Source organism: Scyliorhinus canicula, chromosome 1 (assembly GCF_902713615.1).
Source record: "Scyliorhinus canicula chromosome 1, sScyCan1.1, whole genome shotgun sequence".
NCBI lineage: Eukaryota > Metazoa > Chordata > Chondrichthyes > Carcharhiniformes > Scyliorhinidae > Scyliorhinus > Scyliorhinus canicula.
Genome location: NC_052146.1, coordinates 134,067,583 through 134,076,116, shown reverse-complemented (window position 1 = coordinate 134,076,116; position 8,534 = coordinate 134,067,583). Strand labels below are relative to the sequence as shown.

General features: G+C 43.8%; 1 protein-coding gene across 3 annotated transcripts in view; it reads left to right on the top strand.

Annotated features, from left to right (window-relative positions):
- The first annotated feature begins 1,910 nt into the window (after window positions 1-1,910).
- LOC119967672 (bone morphogenetic protein 7-like) overlaps window positions 1,911-8,534 on the top strand; it is a 107,731-nt gene continuing 101,107 nt past the window's right edge. For 2 of the 3 annotated variants that reach the window (XM_038800499.1, XM_038800490.1), the window contains exon 1: window positions 2,114-2,769. In XM_038800499.1, coding sequence (XP_038656427.1) covers window positions 2,283-2,769 — 487 coding nt within the window. In that variant the 5' untranslated portion in view covers window positions 2,114-2,282. Of the gene's footprint in view, window positions 2,090-2,113; window positions 2,770-8,534 lie in introns of those variants that run through there. The other variant, XM_038800509.1, reaches the window with a different exon arrangement.

Sequence of the window (8,534 nt, the reverse complement as noted above, 5' to 3'; positions counted from 1 at the left end):
AGCACTGGTATAACCTGGAGAATCTTAAAAATACAATTTATGGCAGCTTCATCAAAGTCAACATTTCTTCCCATTCTGAGCTTTGAAACGGGTACAATACACCGGGGAATAGATTAAACTGAACAACAGAAATCCATGATGTAAACGAGCTGCTAATTTGGCTGCAAGCTCTGGAGTCTGCAGCAATATATTTAGTGATTCCAGTTTCTGAGACTATCTATACTAAAATTTTAATATTGAAGTAAAAACAAAAAATGCTGGAAATATTCAGTCGGACTGGCTGCGTTTATGAAGGGTTAGCATTTCAGGTCAATGACCGTTCGTTAAAATTGTAACCGTACGGACAGAACTTTAATTCTCTTTCAACAGATGCCGTCAGACCTAATGAATATCGACAGCACGTTCTGTTTTTAATTCAGATTTCCATCAACTGCTGTTTTATGCCTTTGTCTCAATAATGAAGCCTCCGTTCAAAGCAACTGTTCTTTCTATTTTTACCAATGGCATTTTTGAGAAGCTCGAACTAGACTTGGTTCTGGTGCCAAAGTGGATATTTAAGCTGCAGCATTTACTGCCCTTGATGCAAATTGGGTGGCAAGAGTGGGAATGGGGAAGCTAAGTATAACACACAACCTCCATTTCAACAACAAAGGACATTGAAAATAATCTTCATCTTGTGGTGGTCAATATCGCAACAACAACTTGCATTTAAATTGCACCTTTTAATGCAGTAATATACCCCAAGTTGCTTTACAAGAAAGTTTTGACACAAACTACGTGACGATTTATTAGGACAGATGAGCAAAGTTTGGTCAAAGAGGAGAGCTTCTTAAAGGATAAAAGAGAGGTAGAGGGGCACAGCATGATCTTAGTGAAAATAATCTGCATCATTATTAAATTGAGACACAAACCTTGCAATAATGTTTAGCAAAATCAGTGCAGCGAGTTTATTTATGCTATGCTCTGCAGATTACCTCCTCTTAAGGGATTAGTTATTAGCATGTTGTCTTTTTTTTAGCAGCTACTGTAACCCATTATTTCACAAAGTTCTTTTATTGTTTTCCTTAGTTTGATCCTGAAGTGGATGGAGCTGACATGAGACGGATGATTGAAGATCTGTAGCAGAGCAAGCAGCTGAGACAGGGGACGACTACCCAGTGGATTTCTGATGCCTGCCTCACCCATCCTGTCTGATCAACAATCTCAGTTCCAATCTCTGCAGTGTCTGGGAGTTTGTGTTGTCAGTGACGTGCAGGGTTTTCTCTTTGCTGTTGTTAATCATGGCAGGGAAAAGATTCAGGCAATTATTTCCAACCTGTGTCGTAAGTGCTGGTCTCCCCTAGTCTTCCACCTGTGCCATGCGTGAGTTACCATTCTCTTCTTTTAATGTTTTCCATTTCCCAAACCCTTGGACACTGTTAACTTTTTGTCCTCTTGAAGGACAGTAACACACGTATATGCAAAAACATCCCAGAAGATAGAGGCAGACGAGTATAAAAGTCCCAACTTATTTACTGGTGCAAATAGATATTTAGGTCGAAAGAAGCTGTTTCTGGAGCAGCAGTAACTGATGTTTACAGTTCTCCCAGTACCTTGTAATTTTGCACAGTTGATTAATGTTTTCATCTGCAGGTTCTCTGAGTTGGAGCTGCTGTGAAACAGATGAAGTTTAGTTTGAATTTTATAGAACTCATAAGCAAAATAAACTGTCAAATTACAAACGAGCCAAAACACGGCTTAAAAACACTCGGAAATTAACTACCTTAAAATGAAACACAAGCACAAACAAAATAAAACAAATGAAAGGGTTAAGCTTATTTTAAATGACAGGCTGCATTGGGCGCATGAATTTGGGCACTGGATAACCTCAGGATTCTGTGAATATGCTGTGATTAGTCTATATATAGATGGTATGGCTCAAGTCTGGAGTATGCGGATACTGTGGTGTTTGAATGGCCTGGGGTTGTACCTATCATCCAACAACAGCCAAACCAGTCAGATAGTAACAAACCCTAGGGAATTGGCCTGAGTCATTTAAACAGCTCGAGACTCGATAAATACAGACTCTGGAGGCTCAGGGCCTGAAAGTGTAAGTCTGCAACTGAATTCAACTGTCATATTTTATGAAGGGATTTAAAACTCATGGAATCATTTAAACTGTGACTGGTAACCATGATTATCAAAAAACTGCACTAAACTTGCAGCATTTTAAAAGCCTCACTAAATTTATATTTTAATTGCAGCAGATTTTTTAAATCTTCGGAACCTTAATATCTAGTTGCATGTTGAAGAATTTTGGAGGAATTTTTGATACTTTAAGTGTTGAATTTTTCTATCCATATCGATATAATCATTCGAAAGAACAGAAATTATTGGTTATGGCTGGAATGCGGCGGTGTGACAAGAAGGTTTTTCTTCTGATCTGCTTATTGGGACTGTTTCTGGATTTAGTTAATGGGAGCCTGATGAAGCAACGGCCTCATTCAAGCTTTATTCATCGGAGGCTGAACAGCAGGGAGAGGCGAGAAATGCAGAAAGAGATCTTGTCTATTCTGGGCTTACCTCGGCGTCCCAAGCCTTTGTTGTCTTTCAAACGCTCATCATCTGCCCCAGTCTTCATGATGGATCTTTATCGCACTGTGGCCAATGAAGAGTCAGACAGGTGGCCAGGGGCTTCGCTGCCTTTTCATGTGTTCCAGAGCACTCAAAGACCCCTGGAAGAGACTTTTCTAACTCAAGCAGACACCATTATGAGCTTTGTTAATGTAGGTAAGTTTGAACAGAAAATGTCTTGTGCATTACAGTCTACATAATTTTAATGGATTGAGTGCGGACATGATCCTCTGCCAGCACTTGTTATAGGCCAGTTGCACGACAGAGTTTGGTTTCTAATTGGTGAGCAGCTTGTAGTATAACCTGGGCATGAAGTCAGTTTGTCAATGGTGCTGTACATTTCAGCAAACAATGTGAGAACAGCTGGTTGAAGTAATCTCGCAGTACTCTGGCTTCATAGCAGCTACAGCATAACTGCAAACTTAACAGGAATGAAATGTGGCGCAGATTTGTGGTCCTGACAAAGATTTGCTGAATTTAGTCAATGAAGAAAAGTTGTAAGTTTAGGTAGACAATAAAGTACAGCTGACACTGTATATGTGATGCTTCCCACAGTACAAGGACCTCTGTAAGCCCACATGTAATAGCCAACTTTATGGTGATCTGTGGTGAATTCTCATATATGGGTTTGAGCATGATAAAATATTTTAAAATTAAAGGCCAACAGTGGTCCTGCATGCCTTGTGTTAATTTCCTTTTCACAATGTGTCCCTTTCTAAGTACGGCAAATAACAGTAACTGGGCAGCAGGTCTTTACATTGTTCTTTAAAAATTGGGTTATTAGAGTTTGTGATTCCAATTTTATTAGATTGAAAAAAAATGTTTATTATCACGGTTTTGATCCCGGGCATTTCATATATTCCTTATGGAATAGATTTCCAGATGACATAACTGTATCATATGGGAATCAAATGGTTAGTTCGGTCCAACAATAGGCTCTTTCCAAAGATTACATATATATTAAAAACTGAGATGTAAAATCAGTTTAGAAGTATTGGATTAATATAAGATTTATATTTGTCATTTGCTCCGGTACTGAATGCAGCTCATCACCAAATGAAGAACCTTTGTAGGAGTTGCAGGATAATTAACTTCGGCCAGGAAAGCTGAATGATTGTGGTTTTGTCAACAATGGACAAAATCCAGGCACAATTTTAACACCATCCTAACTGTGAAGGATGACAAATGGCCTGTTTCTGGTCTGTATTTTTGATGCAATTCTTTGTGGGGGAATATGTTAGGAATTTATGGTGCCATATAAATCACTGGAAAATGCCTGATTTATAAATTTAGGTATTGCGATATTCTTCTTAAAAGTTTCAGAAAATATTGAGATTCTAAAGCATGGAGTGTTGTCCTAAATAACGGCTCATCCCAAAGAAAGTTTTTATTTATGGCACTTTTCCATCTTTATGACATGATACCAGGCAGAATGTTAAAGGCACATCACAACAATGAGCCATAATTTGCTGTTGCCATCTAATGGCATCTGAAATTAGTTCAATTTGTCCTTGAATGTTTCATTTTCTTTTTTAAAAACATTTCTAATTAAGAGGCAACTTAGAGTGGCCAATCCACCTACCCTGCACATCTTTGGGTTGTGGGGGTGAGACACACGGAGACGAGGGGAGAATGTGCAAACTCCACACGGACAGTGACCCAGGGCCGGGATTGAACCCGGATCCTCGGCGCCGTGAGGCAGCAGTGCTAAGCACTGCGCCATCGTGCTGCCCTGATGTTTCATTTTCTAACTTTTTTTGTGTGACAACTTGATGCAAGTGCGAGCTAATCGGTTTTCAGTGAGGAGAAAAGGACATCTGGCACCTGAGCGATTACAGAAAGTAACTGCTTTTCCTGAGCTATTTAGATTAAAGGATTGTGAAATTAACTGAGCAGAAAGAAGGAAGTGTAAATTAGAATGGGTGAATTTCTTGCCATGTCAGGTACAAGAAGAGAAAATAGAGAGAGTAGAATATACCCCCAACAATTAAACCCTGAAGCTCTGGGTGTTTTCGCTTGTAATAGTTAATTTTCATTGCTACTCAGTTTAACTGGCAGTACACAAGTAAATTATTTGAATTATTCTGAGTTTAGTTCAGATCTACCATTTAAAATAAGGCAACTTCATGCCCTTCAATGCATTTTAATAGTGAGGCGGACAGTGAGATGAGATTTTTGTGAAACGAATGGGAGAATGACACAACTCAGACGGTACCTTTTGGATTTTTGAGTTTAATAATCTGTATTAGTGTCACAAGTAGGCTTCCATTAACATTGCAATGAAATTACTGTGAAAATCCCTCAGTCACCACACTCCGGCGCCTGTTCGAGTACACAGAGGGAGAATTCAGAATGCCCAAATTACCTAACAAGCATATCTTTTGGGATTTGTGGGAGGAACCCGGAGGAAACCCACGCAGACTCGGGGAGAACATACAGACTCCGCACAGACAGTGACCCAAGCAGGGATTCGAACCCCGGTCCCTAGTGCTGTGAAGCAACAGTGCTAACACTGTGCTACCGTGCCGCCCAAATTCCCTATATACTCAGGGCGGAATTCTCCCCCCCCGCCCCACGCCGGGTGGGAGAATCGCCAGGGCGCCACCCCGGCACCTGACCTGCACGCGATTCTCCCACCACACCCCCCCCCCCCCCCCCACACCCCCAAACCAGCGCGGCGAGAATCACAGCTGGCTGCTCGGAGAATCGCTGCTCGCCATTTGCAAAAGGCGAGTGCCGATTCTCCGGCCCGAATGGCCGCCCCAACACGACAGGTTCCAGCCGACGCCGTCCACACCTGGTCGCTGCCAGCGGGAACTGCGCGGGAACGCTGGGGGGGGGGGCGGCCTGTGGGGAGGGGGAGGGTGGTTACTGCACTGGGGGGGGGCCTCCGATGGGGCCTGGCCCGCGATCGGTGCTCCTTTCCTCCGGCGCCCCGCAATATCCATCCGCCATCTTCTTGCGGGGCGCACTCGGGGAGGACAGCAACCGCGCATGCGCGGGTGACGTCATGTACGTGGCGCCGGCCGAGTCATTTACGCGGCGCGCTTTTTACACGGAGCCACGACCCAGCGCGCGTAAATAACGCAACACCGCTCCTAGCCCCCTGGGGGCGGGAGAATAGGGGGCTGGGAGCGGGCTCCGACCCCGGGGTGAAACACTCGGTTTTCACTCCGGTGTCGGCACTTAGACTCCCGTTGGGAGACTTGCCCCCCCTATATCTGCCCCTTTGCTTGAGGTTGCTCTACTATTTACATACAAATAATGGCACGTCTCACTGGCCTCATCATTATTTTGACACATTCTGAACCTACAACCTGCATTTATATAGTGCCTTTAATAAGACCATAAGACATAGGAGCAGAATTAGACCACTTGGCCCATCGAGTCTGCTCCGCCATTCAATCATGTCTGATATTTTTCTCATCCCTATTCTCTTGCCTTCTACCCATAACTCCTGATCTCCATATTGATCAAAAGCCTATCTATCTCTGTTTTGAAGACACTCAGTGATTTGACCTCCACAGCCATCTGAGGCAAAGAGTTCCACAGATTCACCACCCTCTGGCTGAAGAAATTCCTCCTCATCTCTGCTTTAAAGGATCGTCCATTTAGTCTGAGATTGTGTCCTCTGCTTCTAGTTTTTCCTTCAAGTGGAAACATTCTCTTCACATACACTCTATCCAGGCTTGAAGTATCTTGTAAGTTTCAATAAGATCCCCCCTCATCCTTCGAAACTCCAACGAGTACAGACCCAGAGTCCCCAACCGTTCCTCATATGACAAGCTCTTCATTCCAGGGATCATTCTTGTGAACCTCCTCTGGACCCTTTCCAAGGCCAGCACATCCTTCCTTGGATACGGGGCCCAAAACTGCTCACAATACTTCACATGGGGTTTGACCAGAGCCCTGTACAGCCTCAGAAGTACATCCCTGCTCTTGTGTCATCCCTCTCGACATGAAGGCTAACATTGCATTTGCCTTCCTAACTGCCGACTGAACCTGCACGTTAACCTTAAGAGAATCATGTACAAGGACTCCCAAGTCCCTTTGTGCTTCTGATTTCCAAAGCATCTTCCCATTTAGAAAATAGTCTATGCCTCCATCTGTCCTTCCAAAGTGCATAACCTCACACTTTTCCACATTGTATTCCATCTGCCGCTTCATTGCTCACTCTCCTAGCTTGTCCAAGTCCTTCTGCAGCCCACCTGCTTCCTCAATAGGACCTGCCCCTCTACAGATCTTTGTATCATCTGCAAACTTAGCAACATTGCCTTCAGTTCCTTCTTCCGGATCATTAATTGTATATTGTGAAAAGTTGTGGTCCCAGCACCGACCCCTGAGGCACACCACTAGTCACCGGCTGTCATCCTGAAAAAGACCCCTTTATCCCCACTCTCTGCTTTTTTGCCAGTCAGCCAATCTTCTATCCATGACAGGATCTTGCTCAACTGAATCTTGGAAATTTTGATTGGCCCAGAATCCACCACTTTTTGAGAGAACAGATTCCCAGATTTCCTCTACCCTTCATGTGAAAAAGAGATTCCTGATTTCACTCCTTGTATGAAACCTTGTCAAATATCTGCTGGAAGCCCATATGGATGATATCCATAGACACTCCCCGTACCGGCCTCCCCGAACAGGTGCCAGAATGTGGTGACTAGGGGCTTTTCACAGTAACTTCATTGAAGCCTACTTGTAGTAGTATTATTATTATTATTATCTGTACAAATCCTAGTGACCTGCTCAGAAAATCCAGTTCGATCAGAAATTACCTACACATGACAAATTCTTCTGATTTTATTTGATCTGCTGCAATTTAATAATTTACTTATTTGCTGATAGATTTCAATAACCTCCCCACAACTGTTGTTAAACCGACGTTCTGTACTTACCTTGATTCTCTCACCCACTCTTGTTAAATAATAAAATGATATTTGCAATTTTCCAATCTGAAGGTGCAATTCCAAATGGAAAGCTTTGGAAAATTGGAAATAATCAGGTCTTGGAGATTTGTCTCTTATGTCCTGTTTATTTCATAGAATCATAGAATTTACAGAGCAGAAGGAGGGGATTCAGCCCATCGAGTCTGCACCGGCCCTTGGAAAGAGCACCCTACCTAAGCCCACGCCTCCACCCTTTCCCAAAACCCAGTAACCCCGCCTAACCTTTTTGGACACTAAGGGCAATTTAGCATGGTCAATCCACCTAACCCGCACGTCTTTGGACTGTGGGAGGAAACCAGAGCACCCGGAGGAAACCCACCCAGACACGGGGAGAACATACAGACTCCGCACAGTGACCCAAGCTGCGAATCGAACTGGGACCCTGGAGCTGTGAAGCAACAGTGCTAACCACTGTGCTACCATGCCGTCCCATCATTATTATTTTATTTATATTAAGTTCCTTCCCTTGATTTATTTTTAGGCTCCCTCGTACAGAGAAGTTATGAAAGTTGTCAGCAAGCGGGCAATGTTGACGGTGAAATTAGGCGGTCTTTGTGCTGGAGGGTACATGGGTTTGCAACCTCGGATCAGGATGAATTTGGATGCTTAGTTCGCTAAGGGGCAGCACGGTAGCATTGTGGTTAGCACAATTGCTTCACAGCTCCAGGGTCCCAGGTTCGATTCCGGCTTGGGTCACTGTCTGTGCGGAGTCTGCACATCCTCCCCGTGTGTGCGTGGGTTTCCTCCGGGTGCTCCGGTTTCCTCCCACAGTCCAAAGATGTGCAGGTTAGGTGGATTGGCCATGATAAATTGCCCTTAGTGTCCAAAATTGCCCTTAGTGTTGGGTGGGGTTACTGGGTTATGGGGATAGGGGAGAGGTGTTAACCTTGGGTAGGGTGCTCTTGCCAAGAGCCGGTGCAGACTCGATGGGCCAAATGGCCTCCTTCTGCACTGTAAATTCTATGATCTGAACTG